This window comes from Eptatretus burgeri, chromosome 8 (assembly GCF_056783735.1).
Source record: "Eptatretus burgeri isolate ZD-2024b chromosome 8, Ebu_testis_v1, whole genome shotgun sequence".
NCBI classification, from domain to species: Eukaryota; Metazoa; Chordata; class Myxini; order Myxiniformes; family Myxinidae; genus Eptatretus; species Eptatretus burgeri.
The window spans coordinates 62815661-62834949 of NC_140968.1; the positions used below are offsets into that span (position 1 = coordinate 62815661).

General features: G+C 48.0%; 1 protein-coding gene across 1 annotated transcript in view; it reads left to right on the plus strand.

Annotated features, from left to right (window-relative positions):
- Window positions 1-2901: 2901 nt before the first annotated feature.
- Window positions 2902-19289, plus strand: part of SLC25A13 (solute carrier family 25 member 13) — a 153652-nt gene continuing 137264 nt past the window's right edge. Inside the window, exon 1 of the mRNA XM_085890459.1 lies at window positions 2902-3006. Within this exon, the coding sequence (XP_085746585.1) occupies window positions 2989-3006 (18 nt within the window). The 5' untranslated portion in view covers window positions 2902-2988. The remainder of the gene's footprint in view (window positions 3007-19289) is intronic.

A 19289-nucleotide genomic window follows, 5' to 3' on the forward strand; every position in this document is an offset into this window, starting at 1 on the left:
ACACAAAAGAAACGGACCCCAGTGGTCTTTATTCGGCTCTCCAACCGAAGAGGATAGTTTGGCTGGGAGTCAGGATGGCTGGCTACCTGGGCCGTGAGCACGCGGCTGGTCGTTCACTCCTTCCCGGAGCTCCAGTCGCCAAAGGACGGGCCAAGGCAGCCGAATCCAGAGGAGGCGAGACGAGGTGAGGGATCGCTGTGACGAGACCAGACCAGCGACGAGACCAGACCAGACCAGCGACGAGACCAGACCAGACCAGCGACGAGACCAGACCAGCGACGAGACTCACAAGGCGATCAGGCGATGCGACCTTCACAAGGCGAACAGGCGACCTTGACATTCTCCGCCAGACAGATTGCCCCGAACCCTTTGTCTCGCGAACGCTCCTGCCACGAGCACACCGTCTCCTCCTTGCTGGTCCAGACAACCACACCTTCCTCTCCAGGAGGGAGGGATTTTCTTCTCCTGCCCACTCGCCTCCTGATTGGACGAGGGGTTCTCACGCGACTGGTGGCGGCCTTCCGATTGGCTGGGGCGCGCGTGTACTGCTCGCCCTCTGCTCATTGGCTGGAGCTTCGAGCCGAAGCGACGGAGGCTCCGCCCACGTCCTCTGCCAAAAACACGTGCATAATGGCGATCGGGTCGAGGCAAGAACGGTGGTGTTGTTGTAGTGGTTGTTGGTGGTGTAAAAATCCTAACTATAAAAAATAACTTCGCAGCGCATGTGCACACTTAATTCCCATTAGACATAGGGGAAAGGGAGTTATCTATCCACATTAACTTATCGAAATAATTGAGCTATGGGGACCTGGAAGTTGAATGCTCATGGCTGCCAGATTTGTAACAATATGTCAGTGTTTAAGGGGATTGGTTTTTGCACCTTTTTGTGTAATGCAGTGATATTGGCTGATTTCCAAGCAGAAGGAAGATCACCTATAGCAAATGATAAGGTGAAAAGAGCAGAAAAAGGATGTGGATGAGCAGCACAGCAGGTTTTACGGACACGTGAGCCGATATAGTCCGGTTCAGTTGCAGAATCAATGTCAAGAGTTGCAAGAAACTTCACGTTCTCAGTTACAACACAGGGTCCAGGAGCATTTGGGTGTGACTGGGTAGGGTGGGTCCAGTGAGTGAGGGGTTATGAACACAAGCTTTGGAAGCAAACACAGAATTGAGGCATTCAGCATAGCCCGCATTCAGAGCATTTTTTGCGCGAATTTGAAGCTAAAATACTCACTATTTCAACAAAATCACGCGTTTTCGCTTCAGTATAGTGATGCAGAACAAAAAGTTGAGTCAGACAATGCTTTTGTTTGGTGAAATGCCTGCTCTGTTCCTTGCTCTGTGTACGATAATAAATTATACTGGGACTGCGCTTGGGTCCGCCGCCATTGAGCATGCGGTCATTTATCAAAAGCAGTGGTGTGCGCGGTGCCAGCCCTGATCTGCATCAGGAATTGAGGGAAAAGATTGGATATAATTATTCGATGGACGTTTGGGTTGAAGAAGAAGATAGATATAATTATATTAGATGGAGATTCGGATTGAAGAAGAAGATAGATATAATTATTAAGCTCAGAAATGGGTTCAGAAGAGTGCGGCACGTGCGTACTGGACGTTGTTAGTATTTGGTGTGTTGTTCCTTCTATTCGCTCCGCACGGCATTCCTGCAGCGTGCTGTCGAGTTGGTTATCCTTCCTATGTCTTCTGCCCAATGGGTGGAAATTACCGCTGTGCTGCACATGTTCCGTGCAGCATGGGCGCTTCGTGTTTTGTTCCTTTTGGTCTTCTGTGAGGACACATTCTTATGCGAAGGGCGCGGCCTTGGTTTTCTACAGGTGGTGTCTGATCGGAGTGCCTGCTGGCATCGCGGGACCGAGGACCCCTTCTCACAATGAAGGGCGGGGCCGTGGTTTTTACACATGTGGTGTCCGAGCGGAGTGCCTGCTGGTCCTCGCGAGGCCCCATTGCTTGGATTTACCTCAGGAATGGAGAAAAAAAGAATAGGAATGAGTTCAGAGATTTAATCAGACCGAACTATGAGATTCCCACAATGCACTTGTCCCGTTTGTCCCATCAGACAAAAAGGACGGGATTCTAACTCTAAACACACACCGAGATAACTGATCTGCAGGGACTGCTGTCTGTTTGTGTGCAAATGGCTGCCAGATCCGTAACAATACATCTTTGAATCTCAATCTCAAGCATGGAATTTAGCCCGAGGGAACAGGAGACACAATGACCTATTCTTTCAAAATACGTCCTTGAATCGTAAATACCGACAACCACAATGACAACACCAGCTCCCTTTCGGAAATACAGCATACTCCTGGATGCGGCACCCTCGTTGGGACCTCACCGGCGCACGACGGCAGTTTCTGAGTAAGTCTGCCCCAGTCGAATCGAACACCAATTACTGCGGACGGCACAACGACGACCCATCTATTTATAACGTAAGCAAGTATCGCTCGGAATGAATAAATCTCGATCTTTGCCGACTGGCGATACAATTCCAATGACGGGTGCTTCACGCATCACGCCTCAGAGCTTTCACGGCTCGTCGTGCCTCACTGAGGTGACGAGTTACGAACTGGATATCATATTTACAGCCTCTGAACGCGATATTTCCACACGTTTGCTTTATGACTGCGTTCAGTCGTGCTTTTATGCTTTTCACAGAATATTTTCAAATTGACCGTGTGCTCGGCGTCGACACCATGACGCTGAATCGCTTGGGACCCATACGGCATACTCGAACCCTTTTCTGGGAGTCCGTTAATGTTTGCGAGACATCCCAGACGTTTATTCATAGTTCAAAGTCGAATGAAAGACGGAACGAAAGACCGGCGCACTCGATGACGTCAGTTTAAGCGCCGCAGCAAATCAGAAGTCATGTTTTTTTTTTTTTAACGTGTCGTGACGTACGCGGTGACGTGAGCGCGTAAAGCGCTTCTCCTCGGTCACGTGACTTCTCCGCCGCTGCCGCCGATGAGCATGGCACCCAAGGTGACTCGGAATTAGTGAGATCCGCGCGTCCCTTTTCGAGTATTCTCTCATTTTTTTTAAATAAAACTGTCCGTGTCACAGCCGGCCGTCTTTTGCGCGGTTTCCTGTCCCGGTCTTTTTTTTCTCTGTAGCACGAAACTTGTGCCCCCCCGGAAGAGCGAGTATGGTACAGTATTTTCGGAGGGCCTGTATGTTACTACCGGTGTCATGTGGGACCTCCCTCCCCCCCCCCATGCTAGATTTCAGGGGACATCCTTCAATACGGTTGATTTCCCCCCCCCCCCCACATTTACCACATAAGATGCTCATATATTAATATTGTCTTGCATCGTTCACAGATTTGATGCTCTTGCTGGTTTAGTCCCGTCATGTCGCTGGCTCAATAAGAATAACGGTCTTCTTTACCGTCACCCAGTCGGTAGCGAATGGGACTTGACTACCGTAACTTTCACTTGGTTCCTCCGGAAACGAGACTCGAGCTTCACCGGTTGAACGAGATATTTCGATGTTGAACAAGAAAATCGATGCACGAGTCCGGACGTTGTTGTGTGGAGACAAGTGAGGCCATGACCATCATGAAAATTCCCAACATGATTGTTTGTCCGCGGTTAAAGCCACCAATTGGTAGTCCAGGGTGACATTCTTACCACGTGGTGGGTTTCTGATAAGAGTGTGGGGAACTCCACATTACCAGGCGTCTGCGGTAGTTATATGGGGAAAGGTGTACTCTGTGGTGGGGAGGGAGTGGGGGAGTCGATCTGCCACGTGACACCTCTCCTGGCATTTCGGGTGCATCATCAATGCCCTTTCATTTTTTATTAACTTTTGCCTGGAATGGCTCTGCATGGCTCACTGTATACCTCTGCTTGGCATGACTTGGACGATGAAGCTTTGCTTTTTGTAAATTACCCTGCGCACATGAAGCGAAAAGCGGGGTTAAACAATTGGTTCTTGTCCGTCTGTCTGTCTGTCTGTCTGTCTGTCTGGCTACGAACCTCAGTTTATGATAGAGGGACAGCTTATTTTATGTGGAACGTTATATTGTTACGAATCTGGCAGCCATGAGCATTTAACATTCACATACCTGCCAACCCTTTTTGAAGGAAAAGCGGTAGGCAGTCGCACGCGTCCCAAGGGGGGGTCCGGGGGCATGCCCCCCACCCCCGGAAAATTTTCCGTCTCCCTTACACGAAGCCTTGATACACTTGAACTCTGTTGTCCAACTTGGCTTAAACTTGTCGACCCAGCGTCGGGGTGGTTTTTTTATTTTCTGGTGTTTGCATTGTTGTCGTGCACTTAAGCGATGAGTACTCTCTGTTAACTGCAGTCTTTGATCATGAATGGAAAATGGCACGTTGTCTTGAAATGAATGCCCGCTGTTTCCTGTCGTCCCATTGGTCATGCTAAGTTTGGAAGCAATAACCAATCGCTGACGAGATAAGAAATCGAGGTCAGGCATGAGTTTTGTAGAATGTAGAAGCAGCCACGTGTAATACGATCTTGGCAGTGAGAAACAAACGCAAAACTAAAAAAAACACTATTTATTTTTATCCAATAACAATTTCCAAATGCGGTATGTCTGAGTAATAAAATCGGTATGCGTTGGGAGCTATAGAAAATCGGTAGGGTTGGTAGGTACGCATTCAGGTCCCCATAGCTCAGTTATTTCGATAAGTAAATGTGCATAGATAGCTCCCTTTCCCCTATGTCTAATGGGAATTAAGTGTACATGTGCTGCGAAGTTATTTTATAGATAGGATTTTTACACTTGTGACAACAACACTGCTCGCGGCATTGTCCGTGCTGTTCGCGCGCTCACGAAGTGTTTCGTTCTGGCCTGGCGCCAAATGAGGGTATGCGTCATTTTCAGCCAATGGGCGACGAGCAGATCAGAGCTGGGGTGATCCTTTGCGAGAAGGCGGAGCCGAGACCGCAGTCCGCCCAATGAGAGCAGGCCACGGATGAGCAGACCGCGCCTGAGAAGGACGAGGATAAAAAAGAAATAATTGCGTCTGTCTGCTCGAGGCGTTTTGAATCTGGTTGGCGTTTTCACTGCATCGCGCGCATCCGAGGTGTCTCGTCTGGCACACAACGACAAGAGGTCGACCATCTCATCATGGGAGATCGCCTCGTCTCTCCTCCGCTGGATTCGGCTGCCCTGGTCCATTCTTTGGCGACTCAAGCTCCTGAAAGGTGCAGACGTCGAGCTACGCGAACGCGGCCAGGTAGCCAGCCACGTTCTCATCCCTCAGCTCGACTTCCCTCCGAGCTGAAGGAATAATAAAGACCTCGAGGTCCATCTCTCTTTCTGGGTATTTGTGTGTGCGTGTGTGTGTCCCTGGGCCCTGTCTTTAAGTAAAACTGTTAAGTGCCCTGTACATTATTTGCATTTCATTTCTTATAGTCGGATAACTCTGCTCTTGGTGTGTCCCCTTCCCCCCTTCCCCTCCCCCCCTTTATAAATAAATCCCCTGTTAAATGTTTCAGCTCGTTTCTGTGTTTTCTTCATTGGTTTAGCACGCTGCGTATTGAGAAATAGCGAGGGTAAATTGTGCATTTGGACCGACGGACCTCGGTAACCATCCGCTTGGGTTACGCACGGTTCGAGCACGCTACCGGCTCGTTCCGCTCAAGCTCCGCCAAGGGTGACTTTCCCCGGTAGTTTGGACGACGTGGGTATTTAGGTAAATTGAAATTGGCAATCGACCCTATCCCACGCGGTCGACCTATTGGCAATCTTCGGTCCGACAAGGGACCCATCGGCTCCGGAGTTATCTGGGGTGACGACCTATAAATTCCAGGTGTTCAGTGGAGCCGACTCTACTGCTCCATCTAGCGGCCGTGCTCGCCACCCAAACCCCGGCCCCACAACTATATTTTGACCATGAATTCAAAAACAAACCTGTCGTTTTACAATACCTTACCTTTGAATTTGACGATCGTGCATTCGCAGAGGAGTGAGATTTAAAAAAAAAATTGTTTTCTTACTTACCTGTCTGGCAATCAAACAAAATTATCAAGAATCTTATACTCTCGGTCCCCCACCTTTTGGGTGGTATGAGGAATAACTTTGTGCAATATGAAAGGTAAATCTTGAACGGTTTTTGAAATATTGCGTGCGCAAGCCAAGTTATTGAGATGGTTGCCGTGGCAACATAATTCGGACAATCACAGCCGTGATCGAATCTCGTTGAGATAATATCATGAGGAAAAGATATCTGCAATATGAAAGCTAAAATATTTAACTATTTTTGAAACATCGCGTACAAAAAAAGTACATGGACGGATGATCAATCGATCGGTCGGTTCGGACGGAGCTCATTTTTAATGTCTCCCATCTCCGACCTTGTCGGAGGGGCGGGCGAAAAATCATTCCAAACTGGATACTTACTGTTTTTAAGGATGTCTTAAAGGACACAAACAACAGGCACGAATAACTAATGTCACGTTTTCGATAAGGTGGTGCAATCCATCCACACTGCGTCAACTGCGGTAAATTCTGGAATGTATTTATTTATATGACTTTTACAGTCTTTATCTATCTATAATTGTGTGTGTGTGTGTGTGTGTGTGTGTGTGTGTGTGTGTGTGTGTGTGTGTGTGTGTGTGTGTGTGTGTGTGTGTGTGTGTGTGTCTGTGACCGCTGTTTCTCGACAACCACTGGTGCGATCTAATTGAAACTTGCCAGGTATATTGCTGGGGACCTGTGGATGTGCCTTTTTAAGGTTTCATATTAATCGGACAAGTGGTTCCCAAGTTATGGCCATTTATTTACCAAACCAATGACAGGACATGTTGCTGCGTAGGCGTGGCCGTTGGGGAAGAGATCCTCAGCCGCATTCCCCATTACGGGTTACAACGTACGGACTTCCGGATAGTGATAACTTACTGTATTCTAATAATTTCTCGATTTGTTATGCGCATTTATAGATAAATACAATGCCCCAATGCAGTTGTCGTTTGCGAGAGTGAAGGAACAGCTTGTGTGGTTGTTTGAAAAATTTTTGTTTGTTTGTTGTGCACGTACTTCCACGCACGTACGGCCACGTACATACGGGCACGCGGATCGAAGGAACGGCCTATGTGGTTGTTGTTTCTGGCACGCGGTTTGAATTTTTTTTTTTTTTTGCACATACGGGCACGCACTAGTTTTATTTAAATTGAATTATGTAGTTAAACAGCGGAGAATACAAATCACCTTATCACTTTCAAGAACCTCCACTTTAGCAGTACTTAGGCATGTTAATAACTGCGTGTATAAAACTTTTCATTAGCGCTAAACTTTTGGAATTTTCTTTTAACGATCTTTAAAACCATTATTTTATTTGAATCGAAGTACATGTATGTTACTTTAACACAGCGTGGGGTAATGTGTACCTATGAACTCTGCAGTTGTAGTTGTTTATGATGCAGGGTTTGCATTTATGTTATGCAATACATAAGCTTATGGAGCTGGCAGGATGGCTAAGACTATAGAGGTATGCACACTTACCTCTCAGCTGTCGAGCCTGGGTTTGAATCCTGACCCAGCTATACACTGTCATCCCAGGGTTTCACAGGCAGGGTGATTCATCAGTGTGTCGTTCTTCAGATGGACGTTAAACTGGGTGCCCGTTTGTTGGCATTACTTGGTGGACGTTAATGATCGCATGGTGTCCTTCGCGAAAAGGAGGCGACCTATCGCCGGCATCCTGAACAAATTTTAAATTCTTGCCCTAGCTACTTAGTTGAGCGTCATACCTGTCATGCCTGCTCGTGAAAGATTTGGGCCAGAAACTTTCCTCAGCCAACCTGACAATAACATAGGAGTAATTGTGGCCATTGAGAATTACATAAATTATATAATTGACATTGAGAAAGAATAGATGACATAAATTTATGCTTAGCAATTTTGGAAGCAATATTATTGATTATCACATGTCCTGGGGATGCGGTAAAAAAAATTTTCTTGACAAGCGCAAGGTTGTGGATATTTTATGGGGTGTGGTGTTAAATCTGGGAAATTGTTGAAGATGCATACAGTGCCTTCAGAAAATATTCACACCCTAGGCTCTCCATAAAGGCTAGCGGTCAGTGGTATATGTACACCTGTTTCAAGCAGTACTGCTGGCTATTTTTGAATACATATTAACCAAAAATAGTCCCATTTTACAGTTTTGTAACTGTAATTTGATGAAATTCTACAAAGTAGCATGTTGTATCACTTCACTATCGCGAAAATTGTTGTATCACTTAAAATTGAAAACCCACTCCGTGGGAGTACCGACTGTGCAAATGCCCTCTGCAGGGCAGCTCACCGGATGACGTGATTGGAGCAAAGCCTTCGGGACCCCCACTCATTGATGATGGGAGGAAAACCATGGGGTAACCTTCCTGGGTCAGATTGCGGTAGTGTGTGTCGGGGAGGTGCTGAGGTATTGTTCACCAGACGGCAGTCTCCTTAGATTAATCTGAGGCGGTCCCTTCAGGTGGGTGCCTGGAATGTCCTATCCCCAAGAGAGGATGATCACCTGTGTCTATTAACATCTGAGCTCAAGCGTTTGAACATCGGTATTGCAGCACTCTCTGAGGTTCGGAAATCAGATAGTGATGAGATCATGATGGGTGGTTACACCTACTATTGGTCTGGTCACTCTGATGGTTACCATGCCCAAGGAGTTCCTGCAGCTGTGTCCAATAAGCTGACTCCAATGATAATTGAGGTAACACCGGTCAACGAGTGCATTATGAGACTGGTCAGGATTCGTCACTCCTCGGGTGTTGCTTCCCTGGTCTCTGCATGCGAGTGATCCCACCATGGACGACGCATTCCATGCCTCACTCGAGTGTGTGATTGATCAGTGCCCCAGATACTGTTCTAGTTTTGAGGGATTTCAATGCATCCACTGGAACTGATAGGGATGGTTATGAGACATGTGTTGGTCCACATGGGTCTGAAACTGTGAACCAGAATAGCATGAAGTTCCTTGACTTTGCAAGAAGTCGTGGACTTAGAGTAGCTAGTTCATGGTTTCAGTGCCCACATGCTCATTGCTGGATTTTATTTCAACACTGGTGGTGTGGCAAAGGATATTGACCATGTGCTCGTTGATGGTCGGTGGAGGATGGTCCAGAACTGCAGGGTCCACCAGAATGTTCAGTTCCTCAATACCGACCACGTGCTTGTGGTCGCAACTCTGAAGTTGTAGCTTTCATCCTGGTGAATGGTACCGTGCCAGCCGAGGCTGGATGTTGGCAAGCTCAAGGATGAGAGGGTAGCTGCGGAGTTTGCGAACAGGCTGAGTGGAGATTTGGGGTGTCTGGGTGCTTTGGGGGGTCCTGAAGAGTTGTGGAGTGCCTTCAAGACCACCGTCCTTGATGTTGCCGGTGGATGTCTTGGAACTCACCGCAGGGCAAAGAAGAATTTTGTCTCTCAAGCGACACTGGATACCATTGACCAGAGTCGCAGGGCCAGGCTTGTTGACAGAGCTGAGCTGTTCAGGGAGTTGAGGCGTAAAACGGTGTGTGCGCTGAAAGTGAACAAGGAGGCTTATGTGCAAGGAACCTGTGTTCAGGTGATTCTCATCCTGCTTCCAGGGGAATTCATGCATTGTGTTCCTCCATACCCGTCTCCTGGTGTAGTGTGGTGGGCTCTTGACAGAGGAGTCCGAAGTGAAGGCCCGCTGGGACATTTACTCTGAGCGACTATACTAAGCTGATCCACCTGCTGTTATTTTGGATGTCAGGGGTGTTACTATCACTACCCCCTCCCATCAACTCTGATCCACCTTTGTTTGTGGAAACACAGGCTGCGGTAAACCGGTTGAAATGGGGTAAAGCTCCTGGGATCTATGGCATCCATGATGAACTTCTCAAGGATGGTGGAAATGCTGTACTCATGTCATTGCATGCAACACGAGACACATTTGCACAGAGAATTTTCCTCCCCCTCCCCTCCGCCCCTCCCCCAAGACCACTGGCAAAGATTAAAACTCACCATGACATTAATCGGGGTCATGTTGATCCTATGTAGCAAGTCTGGATGTAATCTGCTCCAAAACTGAAGGAGGAGTTGCGTGACAAACAAACACCATTCCATGAATATAGTAAGGATATGGAGAACATGAATTAACAATGAAGGTGAAGGAGGTTGTTTTCAGTGTGTGTGTGTGTGTGTGTGTATGTGTGTGTGTGTGTGTGTGTGTGTGTGTGTGTGTGTGTGTGTGTGTGTGTGTGTGTGTGTGTGTGTGTGTGTGTGTGTGTGTGCAGATATCTCAAAAAATTGTGGACGCATCCGGATGAAATTTGGTGGGCAGGTTCGGTGTGTGATAAGGACGAACTGATTAGATTTTGGTGAACTGATTAGAATATTCGGACGGTGGTCATCTCCACACGTATCCGGGCGGTGGTTATCTCTGCCCGTATCTGGACGGTAGTTATGTCCGGATGGACTCTCCCCTTACACTGCCTTCCCTTGCACTCCCCTCATGCTGCCTTCCCTTGCCCTCTCCTCATGCTGCCTTCGCTTGCCCTCCGCTCACGCTGCCTTCCCTTGCCCTCTGCTCACGCTGCCTTCCCTTGCCCTCCGCTCACGCTGCCTTCTGTTGCCCTCCCCTCACGCTGCCTTCTGTTGCCCTCCCCTCACGCTGCCTTCCGTTGCCCTCCCCTCACGCTGCCTTCCGTTGCCCTCCCCTCACGCTGCCTTCCGTTGCCCTCCCCTCACACTGCCTTCCCTTGCCCTCCCCTCACGCTGCCTTCCCTTGCCTTCCCCTCACGCTGCCTTCCCTTGCCCTCCCCTCACGCTGCCTTCCCTTGCCCTCCCCTCACGCTGCCTTCCCTTGCCCTCCCCTCACGCTGCCTTCCCTTGCCCTCCCTTCATGCTGCCTTCCCTTGTGGGTGGGAGGGGGGGGAGGAGGGAGAGGAAAGGAAAGGAAAGGAAGATAAATTTACCATCGTGAAAAAAGTACTGTAACCTCAGTTTTGCCCAGGTAAAAATGCAAATTGCAATACCCTCTGCCGCCACCACTAGTGCCATTGACATCTATAATTTATGCCCCCCACCTGCACCCACACACCCCCGCGTGACTGCGTGGCCACATAGCCTATGTTACCCTCCACACAAAGTTGTATTTGTACTCTGAGTTTTGAATTTGTAACTTAAAAGATGTGGCCATGCATAAAGAACAAAGAAAGCTACACGTACACACAGAGAGACAGACAGACAATGGCGTTATATACAGTCGTGGCCATAAATATTGGCACCCTTGCACTTTTTTCGAATAATGCACCATTGCTTCCAGAAAATTGTTGAAATTAATACATATTTGTGTATCCACATATGTATTTCTTTGGTTTGCAGTGAAATAAAACAAAAAAAGCTGAAAAAATTTCGAAATCTTAGCTTATTCCATTCAGACATCCTAAAATGGCCTGGACAATATTATTGGCACCTTTTAGAAGTTGTTAGAAATAATTAGATTTCAAGCAGGTGATTCTCCTTTACTTTGGAATTGAACTCAACTGTGGTGAGTTGCAGGTGCCTGCAATATAAAAATCACTCACTCATCCAGTTTGAATAGAGAAAAGTAGTCATTCTGCTGTTTTGTGTCACTGTGTGTACCGCAATGAGCAGAATGAGAAAAGAAAGAAAACCAGAGAATTGTCTGAGGAGGTCAGGTCAGGACAATGACCACCAGGTCAGTCACAAGATTGTAGCCAAGCATGGAAATCTCAAGGCTACAAGTCTATCTCCAAAGACCTTGATGTTCCTGTGTCCACTATATGCAATGTTATCAGGAAATTTAAGGCCCATGGCCCTGAAACCAACCTCCCTGGATGTGGCCACAAGAGAATACTTGATCGAACATTGCAGCGAAGGTTTGTTTGAATGGTGGAGAAAGCACCTCGATCAACTGCCAAACAGATTCAAGCTGACGTTCAGACACATGGTACGACAGTTTCAACTCACACCATTTGTCATCAACTCAATGAAAGAGTGTTCTATGGCAGGAGACCCAGGAGGACCCGACTGCTGAGAGAGGGAGACAGAGAGATAGAGATATGAGAAAGCCTGATTGGAGTTTGCCAAAACACACCTGAACAAGCCAAAATCTTTCTGGGAAAATGTCCAGTGGACAGATGAAACCAAATTGGAGCTTTTTGGAAAAGCACATCATCTCCATGTTTATGTTTACAGAAAACAAAATGAAGTCTTCAAAGAAAAGAACACCTTCCCTACAGTCAAACAAGGAGGAGGTTCAGTGATGTTTTGGGGTTGCTGTGCGGCCTCTGGCACTGTGTGCCTTGAATGTGCATGGCATCATGAAATCAGGAGATTGCCAAAGCATTTGGAGTGCAATGTTCAACCCATTGTCACAAAGTTGGGTCTCCAGGTCTTGGGTCTTGCAGCAGGACAATGACCACAAACACACTTCAAAAAGCACCCAGGAATGGTTCAAGCCAAAACGCTGGACTGTTCTGAAGTGGCCAGCAGTCCAGATCTAAATCCCATTGAACACCTGTGGGGAGATATGAAAACAGCAGTTGGGAAAAGGCACCCTTCAAATCTGGGAGAAATGGAGCCGTTTGCACAAGAATAGTGGACCAAACTGCCAGTAGGGAGGTGTGGGAAGCTCATTCGTGGCTCGAGGAAGCACTTGGCTGCAGTTTTGTCCAAAGGTTGTGCTACCAAATATTAAATCGAGGGTGTCAATAATTTTGTCAATGGCATTTCTTTTTATTTTCTGATTTAAAAGAATATATTACGTTCTGAATCAAAAACAAAGGTTCTGAAATATTAACAGTGAAATAAAGACTTGTGGAGACAAAATACTTTTGTCAATTTCAACTTATTTTAAGAGACAATTGTGAGTTATTTGAGAAATAGTGCAAGGGTGCCAATATTTTTGGCCACAACTGTATAACGTATCTGGATGGTGGTTGTGCAAACAACCACCGCCCAGATACGTTGTCTATGTGTGTGTATGTATATATATATATATATATATATATATATAATGGTTGTAGTACAGCAAAGACGTGTTAATAATTATCTCTGGTAGTAGACAGACCCACCCTTTGGAAACGAACAAAAATTATATATATAAATTTTTTTTGGTGGTTGGGATTACACATTTTTAGCTCGCCTGTTCGAAGAACAGAGAGCTATAGCGATACCCCCGGCGTGAGCGTTTGCGTGAGCGTGAAAATTAAAGGTTTTTTTTTGGTGCAAGTTATTTTTTCCTTTCTTATGTTTTTATCTACCACACTATTTTTTTATATGCCTGATATATATCTATATATATATATATATATATATATATATATATATATATATATATATATATATATATATATATATATATATATATATATATCGGGGCGTATAATGTGATGTCTGCCTGCCTGCCTGCCTGCCTGTCTGCCTGCCTGCCTGTCTGTCTGTCTGTCTGTCTGTCTGTCTGTCTGTCTGTCTGTCTGTCTGTCTGTCTGTCTGTCTGTCTGTCTGTCTGTCTGTCTGTCTGTCTGTCTGTCTGTCTGTCTGTCTGTCTGTCTGTCTGTCTGTCTGTCTGTCTGTCTGTCTGTCTGTCTGTCTGTCTGTCTGTCCGTCCGTCTGTCTGTCCGTTCCTGTCTGCACTCTAATTCCCAAAGTTTTCAACTTTCACGTTTCATATTTGGTACATAGGTACAGACTGTGGAGACGGTGTGTCGTGACATACGTCCGTCATCTTAGGTGGTTGCCATGGCAACCAGGATGCTGTTTTCCATCCGTTCCTGTCCGCACTCTAACTCCCAAAGTTTTCAACTTTCACGTTTCATATTTGGTACATAGGTACAGACTGTGGAGATGGTGTGTCGTGACATACGTTCTTCATCTAAAGTGGTTGCCATGGCAACCAGGATGCTGCTTTCCATGTCGTAGCACAATTCTGTATATACCTTCTTGTTCGGGCGTATATTGTGCTCACTTGCGCTCTTGTTACTGATCACAATATACAAATACATATATTGCTTGAAAATGATTTGGATCAGACTTCACTGCAATGCTTTATAAAAAATATTAATTATTAGACTCGTCTTTTAAAAACGATAAATGTATAAACAGGCGAGCATTTGGGTGGCTTTGACACCAACTCTGGTTAACGAAGAAGAATGTGCTTCCAACCAAAACTTTAAAAAGTGTCTGCCATTGGTCAGGCAATAAAAGAAGAAGTTGTTTGATCAGTTCAAAAGTTTTAGTCATTTGGGCTGTTAATTGTTGATGTGACAGACATAGCAGTTACAGAACAACTCCTGCTCTTCGTCCAGTATGTTGTTGAAGATGCCACGGTCCAAACAAAATTTGTATCAGTGAGAAATGTGTAGGCAGTATTTACAAGTCCTGATGCTGAATGTCCAGACTCTTGCTGTGATTTTCCATACTCTTCAAAATTTGGGCCTGGAAGTCATCGTTTGTAATAATGGAGCCAGTGTTAGGGGAAAAACACAGGCCTGGCTACTCAGTTAAAGAATAACTTAATCCGCAAATGATTAGCATCCACTGCATTTTCCGTAGGCTTGCACTGGCCTGTTCACACTCAACAGATGACATATCTTACCTGAAAGAGGTAGAGGAACTTCTCCTTACTTGCTGGAAGTTATTTGATTACTCTCCCAATTTTTGGCTGCATGTTTTCACACAGAAGAGGAGCTGCATTTAATAAAGAAAAACAACAACAACAAAAAAAGTAAGAGTCATTCTGCTGAATAGAATGGTAGTGCTTTCTCGATTTATATAAACAATAAAAACCTGAAATTGAGAAAAACAACTTCTTCATTAAATCAAGAGTTGTTTCTGAACTTGGCACCATCTGTGGTGCTGTAATGGAATAAAGGGTGTTTTGTGATTGCATTGGAATATGCTGAATGTGTAGAAGAGATAACAAATTTGCTCGAGAAAGTTATTCAATAGTATAAACTATTCTGACAATTTATACTTGATTGAGTGAAATGATTTCAACTTAATGTTCATATACCTAACATTTCCTAATTTACACCCATAAATATCAAAGGTTTTAAAAATGCATTTGATTACCCAAAATTGCCGAGAATGCAGGAGGGAGCATGAGATACCTTCAGCAGATGGGGGCCTCAGTGGCCCCCGTACCTCCCGGCCTTCAACGTTTTCGTACACCGAGTTTTTATTCAGCTGACAGGTATTTCTCTGCACACCCCTTGACATTTTCACATTTTATTGAGTGACAGCCTGAATTTAAAATGGGTAAAGTTGAGGTTTTTTTTTCGCACTGATCCACACAAAATACCTCATGATGTCAAGGTGGAAGTTTCTTTTTTTTTTTGTAGACATTTTTAAAATTAATTAAAAATTAAAAGCTAAAATGTCTTGCCCCTTTGTTATAACACTCCAAATTGAGCTCAGGTGCATCCAATTCCCTTTGATCCTTCTCCTTCTTCTCCTTCTTCTCCTTCTTCTCCTTCTTCTCCTTCTCCTTCTCCTCCTCCTCCTTCTCCTCCTTCTCCTTCTCCTCCTTCTCCTCCTTCTCCTCCTTCTCCTCCTTCTCCTCCGTCTCCTTCTCCTCCGTCTCCTCCTTCTCCGTCTCCTCCTTCTCCGTCTCCTCCTCCTTCTCCGTCTCCTCCTCCTTCTCCGTCTCCTCCTCCTTCTCCGTCTCCTCCTCCTTCTCCGTCTCCTCCTCCTTCTCCGTCTCCTCCTCCTTCTCCGTCTCCTCCTCCTTCTCCGTCTCCTCCTCCTTCTCCGTCTCCTCCTCCTTCTCCGTCTCCTCCTCCTTCTCCGTCTCCTCCTCCTTCTCCGTCTCCTCCTCCTTCTCCGTCTCCTCCTCCTTCTCCGTCTCCTCCTCCTTCTCCGTCTCCTCCTCCTTCTCCGTCTCCTCCTCCTTCTCCGTCTCCTCCTCCTTCTCCGTCTCCTCCTCCTTCTCCGTCTCCTCCTCCTTCTCCGTCTCCTCCTCCTTCTCCGTCTCCTCCTCCTTCTCCGTCTTCCCCTCCTTCTCCCTCTCCTCCTCCTTCTCCGTCTCCTCCTCCTTCTCCGTCTCCTCCTCCTTCTCCGTCTCCTCCTCCTTCTCCGTCTCCTCCTCCTTCTCCGTCTCCTCCTCCTTCTCCGTCTCCTCCTCCTTCCCCGTCTCCTCCTCTTTCTCCGTCCCCTCCTCCTTCTCCGTCCCCTCCTCCTTCTCCGTCTCCTCCTCCTTCTCCGTCTCTTCCTCCTTCTCCGTCTCCTCCTCCTTCTCCGTCTCCTCCTCCTTCTCCGTCTCCTCCTCCTTCTCCGTCTCCTCCTCCTTCTCCGTCTCCTCCTCCTTCTCCGTCTCCTCCTCCTTCTCCGTCTCCTCCTCCTTCTCCGTCTCCTCCTCCTTCTCCGTCTCCTCCTCCTTCTCCGTCTCCTCCTCCTTCTCCGTCTCCGTCTCCTCCTTCTCCGTCTCCTCCTTCTCCGTCTCCTCCTTCTCCGTCTCCGTCTCCTCCTTCTCCGTCTCCTCCTTCTCCGTCTCCTCCTTCTCCGTCTCCTCCTTCTCCGTCTCCGTCTCCTCCTTCTCCGTCTCCTCCTTCTCCGTCTCCTCCTTCTCCGTCTCCTCCTTCTCCGTCTCCTCCTTCTCCGTCTCCTCCTTCTCCTTCTCCGTCTCCTCCTTCTCCTTCTCCGTCTCCTCCTTCTCCTTCTCCGTCTCCTCCTTCTCCGTCTCCTCCTTCTCCGTCTCCTCCTTCTCCGTCTCCTCCTTCTCCGTCTCCTCCTTCTCCGTCTCCTCCTTCTCCGTCTCCTCCTTCTCCGTCTCCTCCTTCTCCGTCTCCTCCTTCTCCGTCTCCTCCTTCTCCGTCTCCTCCTTCTCCGTCTCCTCCTTCTCCGTCTCCTCCTTCTCCGTCTCCTCCTTCTCCGTCTCCTCCTTCTCCGTCTCCTCCTTCTCCGTCTCCTCCTTCTCCGTCTCCTCCTTCTCCGTCTCCTCCTTTTCCGTCTCCTCCTTTTCCGTCTCCTCCTTCTCCGTCTCCTCCTTTTCCGTCTCCTCCTTTTCCGTCTCCGTCTCCTCCTTCTCCGTCTCCTCCTTCTCCGTCTCCTCCTTCTCCTTCTCCGTCTCCTCCTTCTCCGTCTCCTCCTTCTCCGTCTCCTCCTTCTCCGTCTCCTCCTTCTCCTTCTCCTTCTCCGTCTCCTCCTTCTCCTTCTCCGTCTCCTCCTTCTCCGTCTCCTCCTTCTCCTTCTCCGTCTCCTCCTTCTCCGTCTCCTCCTTCTCCGTCTCCTCCTTCTCCGTCTCCTCCTTCTCCGTCTCCTCCTTCTCCGTCTCCTCCTTCTCCGTCTCCTCCTTCTCCGTCTCCTCCTTCTCCGTCTCCTCCTTCTCCGTCTCCTCCTTCTCCGTCTCCTCCTTCTCCGTCTCCTCCTTCTCCGTCTCCTCCTTCTCCGTCTCCTCCTTCTCCGTCTCCTCCTTCTCCGTCTCCTCCTTCTCCTTCTCCGTCTCCTCCTTCTCCGTCTCCTCCTTCTCCGTCTCCTCCTTCTCCGTCTCCTCCTTCTCCGTCTCCTCCTTCTCCGTCTCCTCCTTCTCCGTCTCCTCCTTCTCCGTCTCCTCCTTCTCCGTCTCCTCCCTCTCCGTCTCCTCCCTCTCCGTCTCCTCCCTCTCCGTCTCCTCCCTCTCCGTCTCCTCCCTCTCCGTCTCCTCCCTCTCCGTCTCCTCCCTCTCCGTCTCCTCCCTCTCCGTCTCCTCCCTCTCCGTCTCCTCCCTCTCCGTCTCCTCCCTCTCCGTCTCCTCCCTCTCCGTCTCCTCCCTCTCCGTCTCCTCCCTCTCCGTCTCCTCCCTCTCCGTCTCCTCCCTCTCCGTCTCCTCCTTCTCCGTCTCCTCCTTCTCCGTCTCCTCCTTCTCCGTCTCCTCCTTCTCCGTCTCCTCCTTCTCCGTCTCCTCCTTCTCCGTCTCCTCCTTCTCCGTCTCCTCCTTCTCCGTCTCCTCCTTCTCCGTCTCCTCCTTCTCCGTCTCCTCCTTCTCCGTCTCCTCCTTCTCCGTCTCCTCCTTCTCCGTCTCCCTCTTCTCCCTCTCCCCCTCCTCCGTCTCCTCCTTCTCCGTCTCCTCCTTCTCCGTCTCCTCCTTCTCCGTCTCCTCCTTCTCCGTCTCCTCCTTCTCCGTCTCCTCCTTCTCCGTCTCCTCCTTCTCCGTCTCCTCCTTCTCCGTCTCCTCCTTCTCCGTCTCCTCCTTCTCCGTCTCCTCCTTCTCCGTCTCCTCCTTCTCCGTCTCCTCCTTCTCCGTCTCCTCCTTCTCCGTCTCCTCCTTCTCCGTCTCCTCCTTCTCCGTCTCCTCCTTCTCCGTCTCCTCCTTCTCCGTCTCCTCCTTCTCCGTCTCCTCCTTCTCCGTCTCCTCCTTCTCCGTCTCCTCCTTCTCCGTCTCCTCCTCCTTCTTCCTCCTCCTTCTTCCTCCTCCTTCCTTCCTCCTCCTTCCTCCTTCCTCCTCCTTCCTCCTCCTTCCTCCTTCTTCCTCCTCCTTCCTCCTCCTTCCTCCTCCTTCCTCCTCCTTCCTCCTTCTTCCTCCTTCTTCCTCCTTCTTCCTCCTTCTTCCTCCTTCTTCCTCCTTCTTCCTCCTTCTTCCTCCTTCTTCCTCCTTCTTCCTCCTTCTTCCTCCTTCTTCCTCCTTCCTTCTCTTCCCTCGCTGATGCAGTGCCCCTCTACCAGTACTCATTTCGCGGACCTCGGAAGGATGACAGGCTGAGTCAACCCCTTGGTGTGTTAATTCAGCGACCAACGGGCTTGAACTCAGGACCCTAAGATCCCAAGCCGCCACCCTAACCACTAAGCCAACACCAGGCTTTGATCATCCTTGAGATGTCTCCACAACTTGATTGGAGTCCACTTGTGGCCAATTAAATTGATTGGACACGATTTGGAAAGAAACACACCTTTCTATATGTTTCACAGTTGACAGTGCATATCAGAGCAGAAACTCTACCATGCAGTCTAAGGAACTGTCCACAGAACTCCGACACGACTCTTTAAAAAAAAAAAAAAACATTTTTACTTGGAAGTTGTGGGTTACAATGTGTAAATAAAAAAACAACAAAAACTCCAACCAAGTAAATGGAAGTTTTTAAAAAGATTACAAAAAACAAATTAAATGAGTAAAAACCCCACACCCCCCCTAAAAAAAACAGACTTTAAAATGGTGTTAATGCTGGATTTTGTTCTTTCTGTGCCGAAGCCAGAATACTGATGGTGCTTCCCTGCTGGATGGCCAAGGTCAGGGTCAAGCTGTGTTCCTAAATACAGAATTGTGAGGAGGCAGAGATCTGGGGAAGGGTATAAAACAATTTCTTGAGTGTTGAAAGTTCCCAAGAGCACA